This window comes from Nicotiana tomentosiformis, chromosome 7 (assembly GCF_000390325.3).
Source record: "Nicotiana tomentosiformis chromosome 7, ASM39032v3, whole genome shotgun sequence".
NCBI classification, from domain to species: Eukaryota; Viridiplantae; Streptophyta; class Magnoliopsida; order Solanales; family Solanaceae; genus Nicotiana; species Nicotiana tomentosiformis.
The window spans coordinates 56,392,258-56,416,777 of NC_090818.1; the positions used below are offsets into that span (position 1 = coordinate 56,392,258).

The 24,520-nt window shown below is 42.1% G+C and overlaps 1 protein-coding gene across 1 annotated transcript; it reads left to right on the forward strand.

Annotated features, from left to right (window-relative positions):
* The first annotated feature begins 12,435 nt into the window (after positions 1 to 12,435).
* On the forward strand, positions 12,436 to 23,923 carry LOC104101608 (non-specific lipid transfer protein GPI-anchored 11). Its single transcript, XM_009609090.4, has 3 exons — positions 12,436 to 12,908; positions 13,800 to 13,826; positions 23,559 to 23,923. The coding sequence occupies exons 1-3, from the start codon at positions 12,551 to 12,553 to the stop codon at positions 23,726 to 23,728; spliced, it is 555 nt and encodes a 184-aa protein (XP_009607385.1). The 5' UTR covers positions 12,436 to 12,550; the 3' UTR covers positions 23,729 to 23,923.
* Positions 23,924 to 24,520: the final 597 nt, after the last annotated feature.

Genomic DNA, 24,520 nt, shown 5'->3' on the forward strand with positions numbered 1-24,520 from the left:
TCATTCCCTCTATTTACTTAAATATCATTTATTGCTATTCATTGTTATTAAATTCAACATTATTATTTCTGATTTGTAGAATATTTACTACATATCAGTGTTACTGACCGACCATATTTGCATGATGTTTATTGCTCCTTTAAGAACCTCATCTAAGGATATAATTATTAGCTAAGATTAGCCCATATTTACATAAATTTAATTATTTGAACCAAGATCTATATTGTTTGGTCAAACAAATATAACTCCTAAATTTAAAAGGACTAGACGCTTAAATTTAAAAGGACTAGATGCTTAAATTTAAAAGGACTAATCCCTTCAGAGATTGGATTACCTCTAGTATTTCTCGATGGAATAGTTGATAGAGGATACAATTTAAAAGTCAAGTTTAAAACTTTGAATTTGCATTTGGTGGGCCAATAAGGGACTAGACGCTCCCTGTGAGATTTTCCATTTTGATGCTTTTAATAACAAATTTCTAATTAAGATGAAGTAACTGCTTTATTTACCCTAAACTTCGAGTAGCAATTAAACTTATTTAATTGTTTTAAGGATACATGATTTTATCCAATACCAATAACAAACAAGGAATTGAATAAATAATCTGAATAGTAAAATAAATCAAACCAGTATTTTAGCAGCGCTTTCGACCTCGATTCGAGATGGTCTCGAGGTTGGGTAAGAAGAACAGTAAAGAGCGGAAGATAAATAATGATGAACGGTAATGGATAGTAAGTAAAATAAAGAGCAATGTTTTTGTATATCTTTATCAGTAAATCAATGCCCCTTACAAATGAATAGGGCCCCTCTTTATATAGTAGAGGAATCCTAAATAAGGTATAATTCTAATAACAGAAACAGATCACATGATTGGCATCAATAACCGCTTGATTCGATCTGTTTCGGAATTTCCACTGAGATCTTCGGTCAGTTGCTAATATTTTGCCATTTCGTTATTATGCCTTACTCGAAGTCGGTCATGCTCGGTCTCGATCTTCAGTGAGCACTTCGATCTTCATGCTGTAAACTCTGCCATTGAGCTCGAGCCTGGTCTATCATGAGCTTACCCTCAAGGCAGCTCCTTGTGCCTACGAAATCTGACATGCCCGATTTCGACCGTATGCAGATAGTCCCCGCGTTTCTTGGAATAAAATGATAAGAAACTATTTGAGCCTTGATTTATCGAAACCTCGATTATGACATCGTCCTTATGACGTAAGTAACGGATGTGATCGAAACGTCCCATCAGTTCAGTTCCTCAAATCATTAATGCTTGTCAGTTAGCGGTTGGCCACTAACGCCACCAAACCGTCGCCGTGAATCTATAAATACCCGCTCCTTTATTAAATCAAACTTTACTTTGCTATAATCAATCCTCTAAATATTCTCACTTTTTTCGTCTCCTCCCTTTCACCGTCTGTAGAGCCACCGTCTATAGGACCGAAACCACCAGTTTTTCATCTTTTTTCGCTCTTCTTTACTTATACAAATGGCAAAAACTTCAAAGACTTTACCGTAGAAGGAGAAAGCTTCTTGCTCCTCTTCCCGGCCATCCGACGGCAAGGCGTTGGTGGAGCCGCTTCCCCATGAATATGTTCCCGGCCCGTGTACTCTAAAATCCGACTTCAAGGTCGAAAACCCTTCATCGATCCCGAGCCGATGTGAGCATGTGTCGATGTACATGTGTTTAATATCGAAGAGCCACCTCGAGGCCGTGAAGAGGGACTGCAACTGGGGTCTTGAGGTCATGGTGCAAATTCCTGCTCCCAAAGAGAGCATCACCGCTTATGTGGAGGGGTTCTTAAGTGTTTACATTTACCCCTTCACATTGGGTCCCCTCGACCCAGTGATTATTGATCTCTGTAAAAGATATCAGGTCACCCTCGGCCAAATCCACCCCTCTCTATGGCGCATAATAATCATGTTGCGCTTCTTCTCTAGCAAGGTCTAGGGGCTAGAGTTCACTCTAAATCACCTCATGCGATTGTACCGGCCTCGAATCTACTGAAGACTAATCAGGCTCCAATGCCGGGCAACGAAGGCCTTGATCTCGAGCATCGATGAGGACAAGGCTCGGGGTTGGATGAGCCATTTTAGAAGAGAAGACCTGCAACATTATCCCAGAAGAGGACATGTGACATTATCCCAGAAGAGAAGATGTCGTTCCCTGAAGAGTGGAACTTCAACCGGAAGTGATCTTTTAAACTTTGTCCTTCGTATATTCTTTGACTTCGCCTGACATCCCCTTTCGACATGCAGTTGTTCCTTGGATGCCTCAAGCGGTACCTAACCTCGAAGATTGGGTTTGGAAGTTAGCCTCAACTTCCATATATGCCGAACGCGCATGGCGTGATTTGGCAAAGGGCAGATGGGAGGCCAAGAACCATGGTAAGGATCTCCTTTTTCATGTTATGAAACACTTTTTATACTCCATTCGTCACTAATTTTCTTTCATGTAGGCCTAATTAAGGATGCCATTTTGAGGCCTTCAAGTGGCGAGGAAGAAACCATGTCTCCGGTTCCGAAGACGAGGGAAGACAAGAAGAGGAAAACTGCCTCGCAGTCCGAGGACCCCAGGCCCAAACCTCGAAGGGTGAGGAGGAAAATAATCGCTCTCATGATGGACTCGGTCAAAAAACTGAGAGAAGAAGAAGAAGAAGAAGAGGAAAATGCCTCGGCACTGACGGTTCGACCTAGGAAAGTCATCGAGGTCACCAAACCTTCTGAGCTAACGGCGGCTGCTAAAATCAAGCCTCATGTCGAGGAGGCTTCCAAAAGGAAATCAGATGAGGATCCCGAATTACCAGAGGTCGAGACCATTTCTCGGCCATTTGTAATTACACCGGACGGGGCCGGTTCTGATACCCCGAAGATCGATCAGAGCATCCCGAGCGACTTGCTCGGGACAATGACAGCAGGTCACTTGCTTTCTTTTCCGACCTTTTTTGAGGAGGCACTAAGGGAAGCTTGAGAGTTGAAGACCCCTGATATAGGCGGAGGCTCTAGTGTAGGGGATCCCTTTCGGGATTGCTTTGCTGGAGTTGATGATGCCTCTGATATCGGTGATGCCTCTATTCTTTTAGAAGAGGCCCAACATCTCTTATCTTTGGTAAGAATTAGTTTACTACACTTTCTTTTCTTTACTCCTTTTTCACTAAATCTGACTTGTATTTTTCTTTTTTGTATAGGCCTTTGCCAATTTTCGAGCTGACCTCAGCTAGTGTGAAACCGAGTTCCAAAAGGTCTCGGAGGAGAGGAATGCTCTGAAGCTTCTTTGTGGACAAAAAGGATGAAACTATAAAGGACCTTCAGGCGGATTTGGCCAAGGCTCATGAGGAAGAAGCCGAGTTAGATAAGCAGGTGAGCATCCTTTTGATAAAGTACGGGCTCGACCCAACTGTGGAGGCTAATGCTTTATTATCTCAGCTGCAGCAAAAGGTTGAAAGGATCGAGCTACTTTGGGGAGAAGTCGATCAGGTAAAGGCTGATTGTGATTGGCGGAGGGAGAATATGGACCGCCTGGTTGTGGAAAAAGAAACCACCTCGGCCAAACTGTCATCGGTCGAGGTTCAACTTTGAGGCATCAAAGAAAAAAGTTTGGCCCAAGTTAAGAAGATCGAGGAGCTTGAAACTGGGCTTGCTAAGGCCAAGGCGGAGATCGCGAAGACAAAAGTCATGGCGGATAAGTCCATTTCCATGTACCGGGCCGATGCTGAGGCTGCTCAAAAGTAGCTAAGGAAGGCTTCTGACCGAGAGCAATAGATCATTGACTTGGCAAAGTGTCAATCCTGGAGGGAAACCCTAGAGGAAATCCATACTCGAGGTTTTGACCTCTCCGAGGAGATAGCCCGAGCCAAGGTGCTTGAGGCTGAAGCCAGGCAGCTTGCCTCCTTTAACGACGAAGACGATGATGAAGAAGGCAGTCAAGGTAGATCCGATGAGGGGCCTGAAGGAGAAGTTGCTCCCGAAGAAAAGATCGAAACCGGCCGTATTTAGGACTTAGTTTCTCTTTTTGTAAGACCTTGATTGGCCTCTTGTACATAACCTTTTCTATCAATATATAATAGAAAAACTTCTTTTGAATGTCTTCTCAATTTTATGTGCAAACGTATTTTGTGCTTTTGCCTTGTGAAAGTTTTATTGTTGCAGCCTCCGTAATCGAGTGAACACTAGTTCGAACTTAGAACAAAACCCTTAGGTTTTTTAGACATGCAAGGGCGAGTCCCCGAGCTCAATAATATATTCAAGATTTCGGATGGCTTGATCGATGCCATGACTGCATTATTTTTATAACTGAGTTCGAGTATGTTTGGAACTTAGAATAGGATAAACCCTTAGGTGTTTTATCAAATAATGGGTAATTTTCGAACTTACAGTAACATACCCCTTAAGGTTTTATGGCGAATCCTTGAGCTAAGTTCAAATCAACTTTATTTGAACTCGGAATAGTGGAACTCGTAGGTCTGAGTTGAGTGAGAACAAAGTATCGAACTCTAAATGTATTGGCCCTTAGGCTCTTTTAGGTTGGGCCCATATGGCCTCTAAAAGACGGCTATTATTTCCCCCTTTCGGCTTATTACCTATTGAGTTTTTTGAGGGTCAGATGTCGGTTGAAACCCTTTTGCTTTTTATGCCTTAGCACGTTTGTGTTAAAGATAATTTGATACATATTAAGGTTTTTCGAGGGCTGATTTTATCGAAGACCTTTCTGATTATTTGCCGAGGGTAGCCTTTTTTAACCGGGTTTTCAGAGAACTTGAAGGCCTATCGTTATTACGGAATTCGGACGTCTCCGAGCCGCGTTATTTAGGCCGTAGCCTTTAGTTTGCCCGTAGCCTTCGGGTACGCCTCTTGAGCTTATTTCCCACTAATATTTTGAACTTGTTTGAAATATCAGTCCTCGAGAATGGTGGCCTTGGCCTATAGATCGAGGGGTGTCTCTTTGATGTCTTATGCATTTGTGTTTAGATAACTCGAATATGCCTATCATCGATGGTAGTCCCCGAGTGTATATTTGAACTTTGGCTCTTGAACAGTTTCTTGCAATATCATAAGCATGAGGTTTGTATAGTAGATAATTTTCTTCGAGACACAAAATGTTTAAATGAAGAGAGAATGCCTCTTTGAATAGTTTATACATGCGCACATGTTTTGCCATCGGGGCTCGACTAATTTATATGGACACAGTTCACTTGACCGTTTAGTCCATTACAAAGCTTCCCTATCGAGGCCCTTTGACATGAAGTACTATTCTCGAGAATACAACATCCGAGGGTGATGCCCTCCAATATTCGAGGTTGATTGCAAAGAAGCCTTGGATACTATTGAATTGTCCTCAGGTAGCACATAATTGTTGCCTCATTTAAAACCTCGCCGGGAAAACCCAGTTGGGACAAAAATCGATCTAAGAGAAAAAGAGTGCAACACGTACTTTAAAACCTGAGGTATCGATGTCTTTGGTCGAACTCCTGCAATGAGTTAGCACCGAATATATATAAACGAAAGAAGGGAGAAAGTCATACCTTAACAATAATATTATTTGAGAAGTGATATGTTCCAGTTGTTTGGTAATGGTTCGTCATCCATCGTTCCCAGTTTATAAGACCCTTTTCTGACTATATCGAGGACTTGATAGGGTCCTTCCCAATTTGGGCCGAGCTTCCCTTCATTAGGATCTCGAGTGTTAATTGTGACCTTCCTTAGGACTAAGTTCCTGATCTTGAAGTGGTAAAGGTTGGTTCTTCTATTGTAGTACCTTTCGATTCATTGCTTTTGTGTAGCCATTCGAACAAGTGCCGCTTCTCGTTTTTCATCTAATAATTCGAGGCTAGTATTCATAGCCTCGCGGTTTGATTCCTCCGATGTATGTCGAAACCTTGCGTTGGGTTCTCCGATTTTGACTGGAATTAAGGCTTCGGAGCCATACACTAAGGAAAACGGAGTTGCCCCTGTACTGGACTTCGATGTTGTTTGATATGCCCAAAGGACTTCGGGCAGAATTCCTCTCCATTTCCCTTTATCTTCGTTCAACCTTTTCTTCAGGTTTTGGATGATAGTCTTGTTCGTCGATTCGGCATGTCCGTTCCTACTAGGGTGATACGGTGTTGACAATATCCTTTTTATTTTATGGTCTTCAAGAAATTTCATCGCTTTACTACCGATAAATTGCTTACCATTGTCGCATACTATTTCTGCGGGTATCCCAAATCGACACACGATGTGATCCCACATGAAGTCTATAATCTCTTTTTCTCTCACTTTCTCAAACGCCTGTGCTTCAACCCATTTAGAAAAATAGTCAGTCATAAATAAAATGAACTTAGCTTTACCTGGTGCCGATAGAAGGGGCCGACGATATCTATCCCCCATTTCATGAATGGCCATGAAGATAGGACTGAATGATGTTGTTCTCCGGGCTGATGGATCATTAGAGCAAACCTTTGAGCTTAATCACATTTTCGAACAAACTCCTTAGTATCTTTTTCCATGCTATCCCAGTAGTATCCTGCTCTAATGATTTTGTGAATCAGTGATTCAGCGACAGAGAGGTTCCCACAAGTGCCTTCATGTACCTCTCATAAAACATAATCGGTGCCTCCTGGCCCTAAGAACACTGCCGATGGTCCATCGAATGTTCTTCTGTATAATGTTCCATCTTCAGCCAATGTGAATCGAGTAGCTTTGGTTCGTAAGGTCCTCGACTCTTTAGGGTCCGATGGAAGCTTTCCATTCTTCAAGTATTCAATATATTTGTTCCTCCAATCCCAGGTTAAGCTTGTAGAGTTTACCTCGGCATGGCCTTTCTCGATCATGGATCTCGAGAGTTGAACGACAGTCCTCGAGCTGATCTCATCTTCCTCGACCAATGACCCAAGTTTGCAAGAGCATCGACCTCACTATTTTGTTCTCGAGGTACATGCTGTAAAGTTCATTCCTTGAAACGGTGCAAAGTTACCTGCAACTTGTCCAAATACCTTTGCATTCTATTCTCTCAAACTTCGAAGGTTTTATTTACTTGGTTCACCACCAGTAAAGAGTCACGCTTGGCTTCAATGACTTCTGCCCCCAGAATTTTAGCTAGCTCGAGACCTGCAATCATGGCCTTGTACTCGGCCTCATTGTTAGTCAACCTAGAAGTTTTGATAGATTGCCTAATAGTGCTACCCATGGGCGGATTCAAAATGATGCCTAGCACGGGCCCCTTCACATTTGAAGCACCGTCTGTGAAAAGGGTCCATGGCCCCGATGACGTACCCGATTTTAACAAGAGTTCCTTTTTAACTTCGGGTACGAGGGTTGGCATGAAATCGGCCATGAAGTTCGCTAAAATTTGAGACTTGATGGTCGTCCGGGGTTGATATTCGATGTCATACCCACTGAGCTCGACGGCCCATTTGGCCAATCGGTCCGACAGTTTGGGTTTGTTCAAAATATTACGAAGTGGGCAAGTGTTAATACGCATACGGGGTGACACTAAAAGTATGGTCTTAACTTTCTAGAGGCGCTTATCAGTGCAAGTGCCAAATTTTCTAATTGTGGATATCTAGTTTCTACTTCTCCTGAGGTTCGACTTACATAATAAACGGGAAATTGCGTACCTTGATCTTCCCGAACTAAGACACCATTTACCGCGATTTATGATACTGCCAAGTACAAGTAAAGTTTCCCATCTGCCTTTGGAGTGTGAAGCAGTAGTGGGCTCGATAGGTATCACTTTAACTATTCCAATGCATGTTGGCATTCCGGGGTCCAGGCAAAATCGCTCTTCTTTTTGAGTAAAGAGAAAAATCTATGGCTTCGATCCGATGACCTTGAAATGAATAGGCCTAAGGCAGCTATCCGTCCAGTTAGCCTTTTTACGGCCTTTACACTATCCACGACGGCGATGTCTTCGATGGCCTTGATTTTATCGGGGTTGATCTCGATCCCCCGATTTGATACCATGAAGCCAAGGAACTTGCCCGAAGTAACCCCTAAAGCATATTTCTCGGGGTTGAGTTTTATGTTGTATTTCCTTAAAATCTCAAACGTTTCCTGCAAATGAGCCAAATGGTCCTTTGCGCGCAGGGACTTAACTAGCATGTTATCAATATAAACCTCCATTGATTTACCTATTTGTTCTTCAAACATTTTATTCACTAGGCGTTGGTAAGTAGCTCCTGCATTTTTTAGCCCGAACGGCATTACATTATAACAATATGTTCCATACTTCGTGATAAATGAAGTCTTTTCTTGGTCTTCCGGGTTCATTTGGATTTGATTGTACTAGGAATAGGCATCGAGAAAAGTAAGGATCTCGTGGCCGGCCGTGGCATCGATCATGCGATCGATGTTAGGAAGTGGAAAAGAATCTTTGGGGCACGCCTTGTTTAAATCCTTATAATCTACACACATTCTAAGTTTATCCCCTTTTTTAGGGACTACAACTACATTGGCTAACCATTCGGGATATTTCACCTCCCGAATGGATCCTATTTTGAGAGGTTTAGTTACCTCGTCCTTTATGAATATGTGCTTTACTTAGGACTGGGGTCTTCTCTTTTGCTTCACCGATTTGAATCTAGGGTCCAGGCTTAGCCGATGTGTCGTTTCCTCCAGTGGAATCCTTGTCATGTCTAAATGGGACCAAGCAAAACAATCTATATTATCAACAAGAAATTGGATAAGTGTTTTCCTGAGTTCGGGGGTTAATCCCGTTCCTAGGTATACCTTTCGCTCGGGCAGGTACTCGATCAATATAACCTGTTCCAGCTCTTCGACCATTGATTTGGTAGCGTCAGTATCTTTGGGAACAACAAAAGTTCGAGGGGTCAGAAAATCCTCCTCTTCTTCTTCTATCTCCCGCTGCCCTGATTCGGTCGAGGCTGGTGGCTGTGATTACTATTTGACTTCCTTTTTAACTTTGATGTTCGAACTTTTCAAGGTTGATAGTGTCAATATCGAGGTCATCTCATCGACCGCAAACAATTCCTTTGCAGCATGCTGCTCCCCGTATATTGTTTTTACACCGTCCGACGTCGGGAATTTCATCATTTGGTGGAGAGTCGAAGGGACTGCCCTCATATTGTGGATCCAAGGCCTTTCGAGCGGGGCATTGTACCTCATGTCGCCTTCGATTACATGGAACTTGGTATCTTGAATGGTTCCAGCCATGTTCACTGGTAGAATAATCTCCCATTAAGTTGTTTCACTAGCCATATTGAAGCTGTTTAAGACTCGAGTTGCGGGTACGATTTGACTTTGTAGGCCAAGCTGCTCCATGGCCCTCGATCGGATGATATTTGCTGAGCTACCTGGATCCACTAAAACATGCTTAACTTGAACTTTATTTAATAAGATAGAAATTACCAGAGCATCATTGTGGGGCTGAGAAATGCCTTATGTTTCTTCGTTGTTGAATGATAAAGTACCTTCGGGAACATAATCTCGTGTTCTTTTTTCCCTAGTGATTGACACCTTAGTGCGTTTGAATATGGGTTCCTATGGGATGTCGACCCCTCCGACGATCATATGAATGACATGTTGGGGTTCCTCCTGTTCATTTTTCCTGTTGGCGTCTCTTTCTCTTAAATGATTCTTAGCTCGATCGCTGAGGAACTCCCGAAGGTGACCCTCATTGAATAGACGGGCTACCTCCTCCCTTAATTTCCTGCAATCCTCGGTCTTGTGACCATGCGTGCCATGATACTTGCACATCAAATTTGGGTTTCTTTGGGAAGGATCGATTTGTATGGGTTTGGGCCACCTAGTATCTCTGATCCTTCCGATTGCCGAATCAATACCCGATGCATGGATGCTAAAAGTTATATTCCGATAACCAAGGTGCCTCTGTGGGATCGGCATACTTGTCGAAACCACTTTTGCTCATAAGTCCCCGAGAATTCTGTCCACGATCATTTCTTCGATCGTTTCGGGCGGAATTGCATCCTGAACCATTGTTCCTTCGATCTGCGGTATATGGTTGATATCGGTCCCTGTTCGACCTTGACTCCCTGTCGACGTCCCTCTGGTTTTTAACTGTTGACCTATTTGGATATACTGAACCGGAAGGGGCTCCTAATTGGTCGACCTCGACCCTGATCTTCGACTGATATCGATTGTGTACATCTGCCCAAGTTATAGCTGGATACTCAATCAAATTTTGTTTCAACTGCCGTGATGCTATCAAACTCCGTTCGTTCAACCCTTGGGTGAAAGCTTGAACGGCCCAATCATCTGTGACTGGTGGCAACTCCATGCGTTCCATTTGAAATCGGGACACGAACTCCCTTAGCATTTCATTATCCCTTTGTCTTACCTTGAAAAGGTCCGACTTTCTCGTTGCGGCCTTTATGGCTCCGGCATGTGCCTTTACAAAAGAATCTGCTAACATGGCAAATGAATCGATGGAATTTGGTGGCAGGTTGTGATACCAAATCATTGCTCCCTTCGAAAGGGTCTCTCCGAATTTTTTTAACAGCACGAATTTGATTTCATCATCCTCTAAATCGTTACCCTTGATGGCGCATGTATATGAAGTAACATGCTCGTTGGGATCGGTAGTCCCATTGTATTTGGGTATGTCTGGCATACGAAACTTCTTTGGAATAGGCTTCGGAGCCGCACTTGGAGGAAACGACTTTTGTACAAACTTCTTCGAATCCATCCCTCTCAAGATTGGTGGTGCCCCTAGTATCTGATCAACTCGAGAGTTGTATGTCTCCACTTTTTTATCGTTGGTTTCGATTCTCTTCTCCCCTGATTCAATTCTTTTTGTGAGCTCCTCAAGCATTTTCATTACTACAAGATTAGTCTCTGATTCATTACCATTCGACCTTTCCGGTACTGGCTCGGTACGGCAAGTAATTTTCGGCTCGACCCTATTCGGAACTCTATGTTGATTTTGTAACTGAGCAATAGCGGCTTGCTGAGCCTGAAGCATCTCGAATATCAATTGGAGACTGACGCCTTCGTCTTTTCTGCCATGTGTTCCTTGGTCACTAGATCGGCCTTCTCTGTGTACACTCCCATCGAGATCTGCGCCTAGGTCCGCGTTTAGAGCAACGTGCGAACTGACATCGACTGGGTTGACAACCGGTGTTGCACCGAGATTAGCCTGTGGCACCTCGATTCCTGGAGCGATCACATTTTTGTTTTCATCATGGAATCCGAGGCCATTGTTACCGTGTGTGGATGCGTTTTGTGAGTTTGACATCTTTTAACCTGAAAGCAAAGATACTCAACAAGAACAAACGTAAAATAGAGTATTTTACCAGAATTAGTACTGAACAATCACTATTATCCTTAGCCCCACGGTGGGCGCCAAACTGTTTACCCTAAAATTCGAGTAACAATTAAACTTATTTAGTGGTTTTAATGATACGTGATTTTATCCAATACCAATTGACAAACAAGGAATTGAATAAATAATCTGAATAGTAAAATAAATTAAACCAGTGTTCTAGCAGTGCTTTCGACCTCGATTCGAGATGGTCTCGAGGTTGGGTAAGAAGAACAGTAAAGAGCGGAAGATAAACAATGATGAACAGTAATGGATAGTAAGTAAAATAGAGAACAACATTTTTGTATATCTTTATCAGTGAATCAATGCCTCTTACAAATGAATAAGGTCCCTCTTTATATAGTAGAGGAATCCTAAATAAGGTACAATTCTAATAACGGAAACAAATCCCATGATTGGCGTCAATAACCGCTTGATTCGATCTGTTCTGGGATTTCCGCCGAGATCTTCGGTCGGTTGCTAATATTTTGCCATTCCGTTATTACTCGAAGTCGGTCATGCTCGGTCTCAATCTTCAGCGAGCACTTCGATCTTCATGCTCCATACTCTGCCATTGAGCTCGAGCCTGGTCTATCATGAGCTTACCCTCGAGGCAGCTCCTCGTGCCTACAAAATCTGACATGCCCGATTTCGACCGTATATATGTTTGAATCTGAATTGAATTAACAATGAGGAGCGATCAAATCAGTAACAATAACATTATGATCCTTCAGTACAGTATGCCACCAGCTGCCCTACTTTTAGATTAGTAATAGATAAAATAGATGAGAGAAGGTCTGAGGGACGATAAGATCAATTTTGTTTTTCATATTCAATCATGAAAGGGCAATTTGAGCAATCAAAACTATGCCTTCTGCATTGCTTACTATGAAGTATGAACAGTTAACAATCAATAATTTTTAATTTACTAAGCCAGTTCAGTAAGTTAAGATTGATGCTTGAAAATGTAAAATCCCTTAGTGGTATTTAATTTTGTTTGATAGTGAAAGAATTTTTACACAAATGAGTGCGAAGAGGAATTAGTAATTATCGCAACGTGTCTCTCTACATTCACATCGTAACCTTCTTTCAGCCCACTCCCACAGGACCCGAGTCCGGGAAAAAGCAACCGATTCTCTTTCTTAACAATAAATACGGCCCTCCCTTTCCCATCTTCTCCACTTTATATATATTTATCACTGACACTCGTTTCTCCACAACGCATCAACTCGAAACCTTTCCCATTTCCTTACAACTCACCAACTTTTACACCCAAAAAAAGAAAAAAAAATGGCTTGTGGGTTCAACTCAGTTACGGCTCTGTTATGCCTTGTTTCATTCTGGATTTTCACTTTCATTGCTGTGGAGTCAGCAGCACACCAATCGGCACCTGCTCCAGCAGCAGATTGCAACAACCTGATACTCAACTTGGCCGACTGTTTGTCTTTCGTGACCAACGGCAGTACGGAGAAGAAACCAGCGGGTTCTTGTTGTTCTGGTCTAAAAATGGTGTTGAAAACAGACGCTGAGTGTCTCTGTGAAGGATTCAAGAACAGTGCTCAGTTGGGTGTTGCTCTTAATATCACAAAGGCCTTATCTTTGCCTTCCGCTTGCCATGTCTCTGCTCCTTCTGTTACCAATTGTGGTTGTGAGTTACCCCGTTTACCCCATCTATCTCTTTATTTCTTTCTTAATCACATGCATAATATATTTGTTTTGTTATGGTGATTTCTCACCTGCTCTGTGATTTCATTTCTTTCCCCATATACTACCATCTATCTCCCCGTCTCTCTTTTTCTGTTGTCTGTCAGATTCTGAGAATGTGTTTTATCTAGCATCTGCAGTTGTTTATGGTTCTCATTTTGTACGGAAAAAATGTCTATACATCACTTTTAGAAATCATTATTCTGAGTTAAATGATATCCATACAATTAATGGTAATGTTGGATATAAATATATATGTTTTTATGAAATTCTTGCTTATTGAAGGTTGACAACAACTATGTCTAATTGTTGAATGAACATTTTATATTCTGGAATATTTGTTATAGACAACAATATATTTTTCAATTTTAGTGGAAAATGAAGAAAATATATATACTAAGGCCAGCCGGTGCACTAAGCTTCCGCTATGCGCGGGGTTCGGGTAAGGGCCGAACCACAATGGTGTATTGTCTGCAATAGGCTGTTTTACGGCTCGAACGTTAGAAGAAAATATATATACTGCAGTACCAAAATTCAAAGTAACCAAACAATGATTTCATTAAGTAAAATATTTTCCTTATTCTATGCTTTAGGAGAGAGACACATGTATGTTTTCCTCCTATATCTCTTCTGTTATCTTCTATACATAATAGTTTCTTTTTTTGGGATTCGATTTCTTGGCGTCTCTGTTGACTAATAGCTTTTAGGAGGCCGTTAACAGCTTTTTGCTTAATGAATAACAAAATTTTAAACTTAAAATTAGAGTAGTGTTCGCAATTCATTTCGAGATTTGAGTTGATATTTCAATTGAATAATTTCCTTTGTGTTTTTACAGTGAGTATTGGCTCTGGAGCTGCACCTGGTATGTACAATTTAAGCTTCTTTTCTGATTTTAATTTCGTTTCTCTACTTGCATTTGCGGCCTGCTTCTTTGGCTAAATAGAAAATTGCAACGTGCTTGAACAAGATTAAATGCCACACTAAGTCCTCAATATTTGCGAACACGAGTGAAGAAATAATCTTTTTTATGATACGCTTTATATTTCAAATTCTTAGGGCTTGACCTCTAGATGTATAAACAACAACAACAACATACCCAGTATTATCTCATACCGTAGGGTCTTGGGAGGTTAGTGTGTACGCAGACCTTACCCCTACTTTGTGAGTATAGAGTGTCTATTTCCAATATAGAGTCTATTTCCAATATACCCTCCGGAGGTATACCAGGCAAGTATTCAATCTATCCAAAAGAGATTCCTTTTCTCTTTTTTTCTTTTTGCTTTGAGTGTAAGTTTAAGGTGATATGCACTAATTTTTCTCTTTTTATGTTCCGAGGGGCCCTAAATTTAGTGTGTGTACAGTTCATAAAAAGCTGATTGTTCTGTTAAAATGGACCCAACCCTATTTTCACATTAGTCCATTCGATTGAAGATTGGTTTTGCACTAGTTCATTGACTAAATTAAAGTTTTTTTCTTACGTCTAAATCCGATATTCAACTTTTCTGTTCCACGGTGGATTAGACAACTTTGGGAAGTTGGAAGTTGATTAGTTTGTTTGTTGAAAACACTTTGTACCGAACAAGATAGTTGGGAAAATACTTAGAGTACGGAATTTTAGAATGAATTATTTGTATAAAATGAAGTTTTGATTATGGAGTTTTTGTTTAACCATGTACATGATTTTGAATGAGTCAATCCACCTTCTTGACAAGGATTCATTTGGAATCATTTAACGCACCATGATTAACCAGGATGTTTTGAGTGACCCACATTTATATTGCATTCACATATTAGCTTTGACCGCAGGAATGGGAAAGTTTTTCTTGAGGACATAACTATTGTAATATTTTGGGATTAATATATGATATATTTCCAGAGGGTATAGGAAGTACGTTTCAGTTGCCATCATGGCATATGATTCCTTTCAACTTTCGTGTTTCACTCTCATTTTAACTTTTATTGTTGGGAAGCCTCCACAATGCGATGAAAGTATGTTACTTTACATTTCAAACTTGCTTATATATCCTGGAAAAAGGTCTCGCGTTTGGGTTGCAATGATGTGACTGTTTTTCCGAAAAACGGATTGAGTTAAATTTGTACGTAGTTCTAAGAGTATGTGGTATAACTTGACACAAATCGTAAGAATGAATAGAAATATCAAGTGTTGACTATAGAGAATGAAAAATAAGCAAAGTTGGGAAGAAGATGATTTATAGATTAAGCAAGATGAATCTATTTATGGAGCTATAAAAGGATAACTCTTCAATATAGGACTTTATGATATCTCAGTTACAATGTATGCAAAACCTTGGTCCTTATAGAAATAACAAACATCCCCTTTATAGTGGAGGGATCCTACTTTAGATATAATTAAAAATTCATAGTGGGAGACCCATGATAAATCAGGTTTTCCATAATTCCTGCCAGGATTCTCTCTTCTAGTGGGATTGCAACGACTCTTGTCTATGATCTCGATATTGACTCGAGCTTGGTATCGACTCGAGCCCTCGATCTTGACTCGGATCCTTGTATTGATTCGGGGTCAGTGTTGGTCGGTCTCTGCCTCATAAGCTCGATAAGTTCATCATAGTTTGATTTGGACTCGAGCTCGACATTGATCGGTCCCTAGGGCTCGAAGTTTGGTGACCTGACTTCGGACCTCAACCTGATATTATGAAGACGCTTCTCCGATCCAATGCATTACCATTTCAACCAGTTCGTACGAAAGACTAACCGATTTTTACCGTATACAGATAGTCCCCTCGTTTCTCGGAAAGGATACAACGAGAAACGACATGATTTCTCAACGGCTCGATCAGATATAAGCTGACGTTTACATTGGGCTCGATCATGACGCACATGATAGCTGTCTCGCCGGTTTAGCTTTTCAAGGCATTTAATGCGTGTGAGACGGTGGTCGGCCATTATCGAAACTGAACCGCCATTGCTATACCTATAAATAACCCCTTTTTTGCTTTTAATCACTTTTACATCTTCAAACTCTAAATTTCTTAACTTCTTTCTCACACTTTCTGAATTTACTCGCAAATCTGTGATTCTTCTCTGCAAAATCTTTCTTCAAAACAATCAAATCTTTATTACCTCCTTCTATTCTCGATATTTTAATCCAAAAATGACGAAAACATCAAAAACCATTCCTCAGAAAGAAAAAGCTTCTTCTTTACAGCCTGCCGCCGACAAAACACCGGTGGAGCCATGGCCTGAGAAATACGTTCATGGGGCATGTGTTCTTACGTCTGATTTTAAGGTCGACAAAGGCTCGTCGGTTCCCGGCCGATGTGAGCCAGTATCGAGGTATATGTGTTCGATAACCGAGAGGCACCTCGAACAGCTAAAGAAAGATTGCAATTGGGAGAACAAAGAAATAGTAATCCCGTCTTCTGAAGAATATATCACCACTTATGTGAAAGGGTTTTTAAGTGTGTATACTTACCCTTTCACGTTAGGTCCCCTCGACCCTGTTATTATTAATTTCTGCCGTCAATACCAAATAACCCTAGGTCGGATCCATCCTTCTTTTTGGTAGATCGTTATTTTGATCCGTTACTTTGTGAACAAAATCGAGGGAATGCCTTTTACCCTCGACTATCTCATCCGATTGTACTGCCCTCGCCTCTTTCTAGGCGGATTAATAAAGCTTCAACGTCGGGCTACCAAGGTCCTGTTCTCGAGTATAGATGAGGACAGGGATCGAGGCTAGATCAGCAGGTTCGTTCGAGTAAATACTTCAGACCTGATTCCGACTGAAGTGGAACATGAAGCGTAAGTGTAATTCTGTTGTTATCTTCTACTATTTTGCCCCTTCATTCCTTTTCTCACCGATATGCCCCTTTTGTGATGCAGCGGTTCCTTGGATGCCCGGTGCAGTCCCCGATCTCAAGAACTGGGTACGGGATCTAGCTTCGACCTCCACATACGCCGAGCGCTTGTGGTGTGATTTGTCAAAGGGCCGATGGGAGGCCAAAAATCATGGTGAGCCTCTTTCTCGTATCTTTGGTAGTTCGAACGAGATGTTTTCCATATATTTAAATCAATTTTCATGTATGTAGGTGTGGGCAAAGATGCGGTTTTGAGGCCCTCATCCGTCGAGGAAGAGGCTTCGGCCTCTGATCCAAAGCCGGTGAAGGATAATAAGAGAAAAAGGGCCTCCGCCTCTGAAGATCCAAAATCGAAGATGAGGATGACTCGAAAGCCGAGGAAGAATACCATTCCTTTGACCGTAGAATCAGTACTGCGTCTAAGGGATGAAGACGAAGAAGAAGAAAACGACGGGTCCGTGTTGGTGGCCCGAATGAAGAAATCCATCGATGCCCCAAAGGCAGCTGAATCGATGGTGATTTATAAAGCTCCGCCTCAGACTGAGGAGATGTCGAGGGAAGGTTCGGGCAGAGTCCCCAAATCATTGGAGATCGAGGATGCTTCCCACCGAAGTCAACAACCGGTGGGTATATCGGAATGGGCCGGTCCTGAAGCTCTCTGAACTGAGGAGAACGCCCCAAGTGAGTCGCTTGGGGCAATAGTAATCGGAGACTTGCCCACTCTCCCTGCCTTTTCCGAATGGGCGATTCGGGAAGCCCAAGCTTTGGGGGCCCTTGAGATGAGCTGGTCTCATGAAGGGGAGGACCCCTTCAGTGGTTTGTTTACTGGGGTCGAGGACGCTGCTAGCCCTAGTGATGTGTCGGGACTTTTCTGCGAAATGCAGCAAGCTCTGAATCGGGTAAGCTTTAACTCTCTTCGTTGATATTATTTTTATGTTTGCTATTCTTTTCTAACTTATTTTCTTCTTTCTTCGCAGGCCGTCGCGATTCATCGAGAAGCATGTTCTCGGTCTCGAGCTGAGCTACATCGATTCGAGGCCGACCTCCGACGAGTTACAGAGGAGAGGAATGTCCTCAGACTCCTTTCCGATCAAAGAGAAGAAGAAATCAAAGGCATTCGAACTGAGTTGGCCAAGGCTCATCAAGACCAGACCGACCTGACCGAGCAGGTAATGATAATATTAAGAACTCATGAGCTTGATTCAGGATTGGAGGCTAATATTTCAATCTCACAACTGCAGTAGAAACTCTAGACGATCGGGCAGCTTCGTGAGGAAGTTGATATAATAAGGGCGGAGACCATGGGATGGAAAGATGGCATGGACTATCTTGCTAAAGAAAAGGAGATTGTTCGGACCCAATTGTCATCGACTGCAAGCCAACTTCAAGTCATGAAGGTGAAGAGCTCGGTTCAAGCGAGACAAATTGAGGAACTCGAGGCTCGGTTGGCCTCCGAACTTGCCAAGGCCAAATCTGATGCCAGAAAGGCAAAGTCCTAAGCGAATGTATTAGTGGCCGTCTATCGGGCGGATGTTAAAGCTTCTCAGGTACAAGCAAGAGAGGTAGCCTAGACCGCCAATACTCGAGCATATTGGGTTGCCGAACTTGCTAAATGCCGATCTCTGAGGGAGACCCTCGAAGAGATCCATGCTCAAGGCTTCGATCTCACCGAAGAGATAAAAAGAGCAAAAGAGCTTGAAGCCGATGCTGAAGCCTTGGCATCCGATGATGATGATGGTGGTGATGATGATGATGTCAATGATGGGAGCAAGAGTGGGTCCGAGAGCGGGGAGGAGCCCGATGGAGAAGAGACTGCCCCCGTAGATAACCAAGAAACTTATCCCTTAGTTTTCATTTTGGTTTTTTTGTGTAGTGTCCTGTTCGGACATTGTAAATATTCTTGTATATATAAAGATCTTTTCTTTTCCTGATTCGGCTCCGCTTTATTCTCTGCCTTTAGAAGATTTTGTTTTATCCATGTCTTATGAAGGTTTTCATAAGGTTTTGGCAATTTGATCGAATTTGGATCTTGTAGCCTTCATAACCGAGTGACTACTTGCTCAAAACTCGAAATAAGGTAGCCCATAGGCTTAGTAGTCGAGTTGAGTGATTGTTTGAACCTGAAGTAATGTGGCCCGTAGACTTAATGGTCGAGTGAGAGTTTGCTCGAACTCGAAATAAGAGTAGCCCGTAGGCTTAGTAGTCGAGTGAGTGATTCGAACTTGAGGTAATGTAGCCCATAGGCTTAATGGTCGAGTGACTGATTCGAACTTGAAGTAATGTAGCTCGTAGGTTTAATGGTCGAGTGAGTGGTTGCTCAAACTCGAGATGATGTAGCCCGTAGGCTTATTAGTCGAGTGAGTGATTCGAACTCGAGGTAATATAGCATGTAGGCTTAATGGTCGAGTGAGTGTTTGCTCGAACTCCAAATAAGGTAGCCCGTAGGCTTAGTAGTCGAGTGAGTGATTCGAACTCGAAGTAATGTAGCCCGTAGGCTTAATGGTCGAGTAGTGATTGCTCAAACTCGAGATGATATAGCCCGTAGGCTTATTAGTCGAGTGAGTGATTCGAACTCGAGGTAATGTAGCCCGTAGGCTTAATGGTCGAGTGAGTGTTTGCTCGAATTCGAAATAAGGTAGCCCGTAGGCTTAGTAGTCGAGTGAGTGATTCGAACTCGAAGTAATGTTGCCCTTAGGCTTAATGGTCGAGTGACTGATTCGAACTCGAAATAATGTAGCCCGTAGGCTAAATGGTCGAGTGAGTGTTTGCTCGAACTCGAAATAAGGTAGCCCGTAGGCTTATTGGTCGAGTGAGTGATTCGAACTCGAAGTAATGTAGCCCGTAGGCTTAATGGTCGAGTGAGTGTTTGCTCGAACTCGAAATAAGGTAGCCCGTAGGCTTAGTAGTCGAGTGAGGGATTCGAACTCGAAGTTTAGTTACCCCGTTCTTTATGAATGCGTGTTTTACCTCGGACTAGGGTCTTCTTTTTTGCTTCACCGGTTTGAACCTAGGGTCCAGGCTTAGCTGATGCGTCGTTATATCCGGTGGGATCCCTGTTATGTCTAAATGGGACCAAGCAAAACAATCTATATTATCAATAGGAAATCGAATAAGCTTTTTCCTGAGTTCGGGGGTTAATCCCGTTCCCAGGTATACCTTTCGTTCGGGCAGATATTTGAATAGTACGACTTACTCCAGTTCTTCGACCGTTGATTGGGTAGCACTGGAATCAGCGGGGACCACGAAGGATCTTGGGATCCCTTGCTCATCATCTTCGTCAATCTTCTGATCTTCTAGTTGGTTCGAAGCTGACGTCTGTGATTGCTATTTGGCATCGTGTTCCTCCTTCGAGCCCGAACCCTTTGTCGATGAAGGCGAGGATATCAGAATTGCTTCTTCGACGGCAAACATTTCCCTTGCGGCCGGTTGTTCCCCGTATACTGTTTTGATTCCCTCCGATGTTGAGAATTTAAGAACCTGGTGGAAGGTCGAAGGTACAGCTTTCATATTGTGTATCTATGGCCTTTCAAAAAGGGCATTGTATCTCATATCGCCTTCTATTACGTGGAACTTCGCTTCCTGGATAGTCCCGGCCACGTTTATCGGCAGAATTATCTCGCCTTTGGTAGTTTCACATGTCATATTGAATCTGTTTAGAACCAGGGTTGCGGATACGACCTGGTCCTGTAGACCGAGCTGTTCTACAACCTTCGATCTAATAATGTTGGCCGAGCTACCTGGATCAATTAACACACGCTTAATTTTAGTTTTATTCATGAGTACGGATATTATCAGTGCATCGTTGTGAGGTTGCATGACTCCTTCTGCATCTTCATCATTAAAGGACAAGGTTCCTATGGGTGCGTAATCCCAAGTTAGAGATCGCTTTTCTTTCATAATCGATGTCTTAGTGTGTTTAAGTACCGGCTCCTGAGGGGTATCGACGTTACCGATGATCATGTGGATGACGTGCTGTGGTTTTTTCCTGTTCGTTTTGTTTACCGAAATCCCTATTTTTGAAATGGTTTTTGGCTTTGTCACTTAAAAATTCTCGAAGATGCCCTTAATTGAATAACCGGGCTACCTCCTCTCTTAGTTGCCTACAATCTTCCGTTCAGTGTCCATGGGTGTCATGATATTCACACATTTGATTGGGGTTCCTCTGGGCATGATCGGTCTGCATGGGTCGAGGCCATTTAGTGTCCTTGATGCGTCCGATAGCCGACACGATGGCATATGCATCGATCCTGAAGTTATACTCTGATAACTGTGGTACTTCCTTAGGTCTGGTATGCCTATCAAATCCATTTCTGTTCATCAGTCCCCGAGACCGTTGGCTTCGATCATTTCTCTTTTCGCCTCGTGAAAGTTTGCTACCCCGGTGATCTCCGTTGTACGGCCGGTATCGATCCTTGCTTGACCTTGGTTCTCGATCGGTATCCCTTTAAAACCGGACCCGGAATCCAACTGGTCGTCTTCGACCCTTATTTTAGATTGATACCGATTGTGCACATCAACCCAAGTAATAGCTGGGTATTCGATTAGGTTATGCTTCAGCCGCCGTGAAGCCATCGAACTTTATTCGTTCAGACCTTGAGTTAAAGCTTGAACAACCCAATTGTCTGTCACTGGTGGTAGATCCACTCGTTCCATTTGGAAACGAGATACAAATTCTCTTAGCATCTCGTTATCCCTTTGTCTTACCTTGAATAGGTCCGACTTTCGGGTCTCGACTTTTATGGCCCCGACATGTGCTTTTACGAAACAATCTGCAAGCATAGCAAAAGAATCAATAGAGTTAGATGGTAAATTATGATACCATATTATTGCCCCCTTCGACAGGGTTTCACCGAATTTTTTCAATAATACGGATTCGATTTCATCATCTTCTAGATCGTTTCCTTTAATGGCACATGTGTAAGATATGACATGTTCGTTGGGGTCGGTCGTCCCATTATACATAGGAATTTCGGGCATGCGAAACTTCTTTGGGATTGGTTTAGGGGCCGCGCTCGGGGGGGAAGGCTTCTGTACGAATTTTTTGGAATCTAAGCCTTTCAATATCGGGGGTGCCCCGGGATCTGATCAACCTTGGAGTTGTATGTTTCCACCTTTTTGTTATTTTCTTTAATCCTTTTTTCTCCTGATTCTATTCGTTTTGTCAGTTTCTCGAACATCTTAACAATTTCGGGATTAGTCCCCGATTCTTGCTCATTTGGCCTCACTACAACTGGTTCCATTTTGTGAGTGACTTCCTGGGGCGGATTGGACTCCGGCCTGCTCGGTATCTGGGTTTGACTCTGCAACTGAGCTATTGCTACCTGTTGAGCTTGCAACATTTCGAAAATCATACGCAAGCTGACTCCGTTTTCTTCAACATTATGGGTATCTCAAGCTGCAGATCGAGTACCACTATGAATGCTATTTTCAGGTTCAGAACGTTGGCCTGCCTCGATGGCCACATGTGATTTAACATTCAAGGGTACTTCGACTCGAGCTCCAACGGCGTTGACGAGCGGCATTTCGCCACCGGGCGCCAAGTTATTGTTCTCATCTTGAAGGCCAGCTTCGTTGTTGATAGGCAAGGCCATTGATCGGGAATTTGCTGTTGCTAATATGAAATCAGAGATGCTTCAAAATAAGCGTGAAATGGCCAGTATTTCAGAGATTCGTGTCAAATAGCCACTGTTATCCTTAGCCCCACGGTGTGCGCCAAAATGTTTAACCGAAAAACGAATTGAGTTAAATTTGTACGTATTTCTAAGGGTATGTGGTATAAGTTGACACAAATCGTAAGAATGAATAGAAATATCAAGTATTGACCTCAGAGAATGAAAAATAAGCAAAGTTGGAAAGAAGATGATTTATAAATTAAGCAAGATGAATCTATTTATGAAGATAAAAAAGGATAACTCTTCAATATAGGAGTGTATGATATCTCAGTTACAATGTATGCAAAAACTTGGTCCTTACAGAAATAACAACCATCCCATTTATAGTGGAGGGATCCTACTTTAGATATAATTAAAAATTCGTAGTGGGAGACCCATGATAAATCAACTTTTCCATAATTCCTGCCAGGATTCTCTCCTCTAGTGGGATTGCAACGGCTCTTGTCTATGAGCTCGATATTGACTCGAGCTTGGTAACGACTCGAGCCCTCGATCTTAACTCGGATCCTTGTATTGATTCGGGGTCAGTGTTGGTCGGTCTCTGCTTCATAAGCTCGATAACTTCATCATAGTTCGATTTGGACTCGAGCTCGATAATGATATCGAGCTCGACATTGATCGGTCCCTAGGGCTCGAAGTTTGGTGACCTGACTTCGGACCTCAACCTGATATTATGAAGACGCTTCTCCGATCCAATGCATTACCATTTCGACCAGTTCGTACGAAAGACTAACCGGTTTTTACTGTATACGGTGACCTTTCAGGATAGTGGATTCTTAATTGGTCTCAACTTGTGATATCATCTCCTCCCAATTTTGTTATGTGAACAGAATGTCAATAAATATGTCCTTCTAACCATTTCTAGGATACTAGTTATACTGGACTTTAGTTGCCTTTTGTCTCTTCTCAAGGTTGGATCATCTCTTGCCTTAGAATGTTTATATACATAGTGAACTGCTGTTCAATTTTGCAACTCAAGAATTAAGAAGAGTCAAATGGATTGTGTTACAATGAAGTTGTACTAGTTCACCAAGTAGGTGAGATTTTTTGTTTTTTTGAACTTTTTAATGTTTTTTGTTGCAGCTCTTTCCCCAACTACTGTATCACCAAGCGCGACAGCAGGTGCACCAAGTACTGCTGCAGGGACAAACGTGGTTGCTCCAGCACCTGGAAGCTCCGGTTCAGCTTCACTTTGTCAATCTTTTGGGCCGCTGGCTCTGACCATAGGAGCTGCATTTTTCTCTTTATTCTAAGCAACATTTTTCTGTAATGTTTCTGGCGTAGATGAGATCTACACAGCAACTCGGGTTGGTTGTAATTGGGCCCAAGATTTCTTCTTTAAACAAGCAACTGATGCTAGTGGCCTTGTTTAACCATAATTGCATCCAATTATCGCATGACAGCTCAAAGTCAACTTTAATAATAGCATGTTTAGTCTGTTAGAGTAATACTAGCTTTTCTTTATTTGTGACAATATCATATTTTGAGATTAAGTTTGATGATTGGAGTATCTCATAATTATCTGGATAAAGGGTTTAAAGAAAGCTACATGCTATTTCACATTCCATTTTAGGTAGGTGTCATAATGTTTAATAAAAAGGACAACTCGATTCACATGCTTACTACATGTATTTTTCTGGCCTAGAAATTAGAATGAGTTCTTGCAGTTGGAATATCTCGTTATGATTGCTAATTATATGTGATGAACCAAATCTTATCATAACTGAAAATAAGATGTTAAGTTACTACAGAGAGTATAGATGAGGAACTATATACGAGTAAAAAATTGAAGGATTAAGTTACTTTCTTGGCTGTAAATGGGGGACTAAATTCAAGTGGAAAGTTGGGGAAGAAAGTATTTACCTCGGAAAAGATTCAATCCAACCACATATTTCCCTACAGCTAACTTGTTACGATATCAACCAAGTTAAAGACCCCATTGTGATATGCGCCAATAAGACCATAACCCCTAAGTTCTAAACCTATGAGTTAACTTTCTCGTATGAACATTCAATACATTTGTAAATCCTTGGGAGAGTGAAACA

What these genes read in the sequence shown, in the direction of transcription:
- LOC104101608 (XM_009609090.4), top strand. Translation starts at nt 12,551, where the DNA reads ATGGCTTGTGGGTTCAACTCAGTTACGGCTCTGTTATGCCTTGTTTCA. An exon ending in TTCTGTTACCAATTGTGGTT is followed by an intron (nt 12,909 to 13,799) that starts GTGAGTTACCCC and finishes GTGTTTTTACAG; the next exon opens with TGAGTATTGGCTCTGGAGCT. An exon ending in TGGCTCTGGAGCTGCACCTG is followed by an intron (nt 13,827 to 23,558) that starts GTATGTACAATT and finishes TTTTTGTTGCAG; the next exon opens with CTCTTTCCCCAACTACTGTA.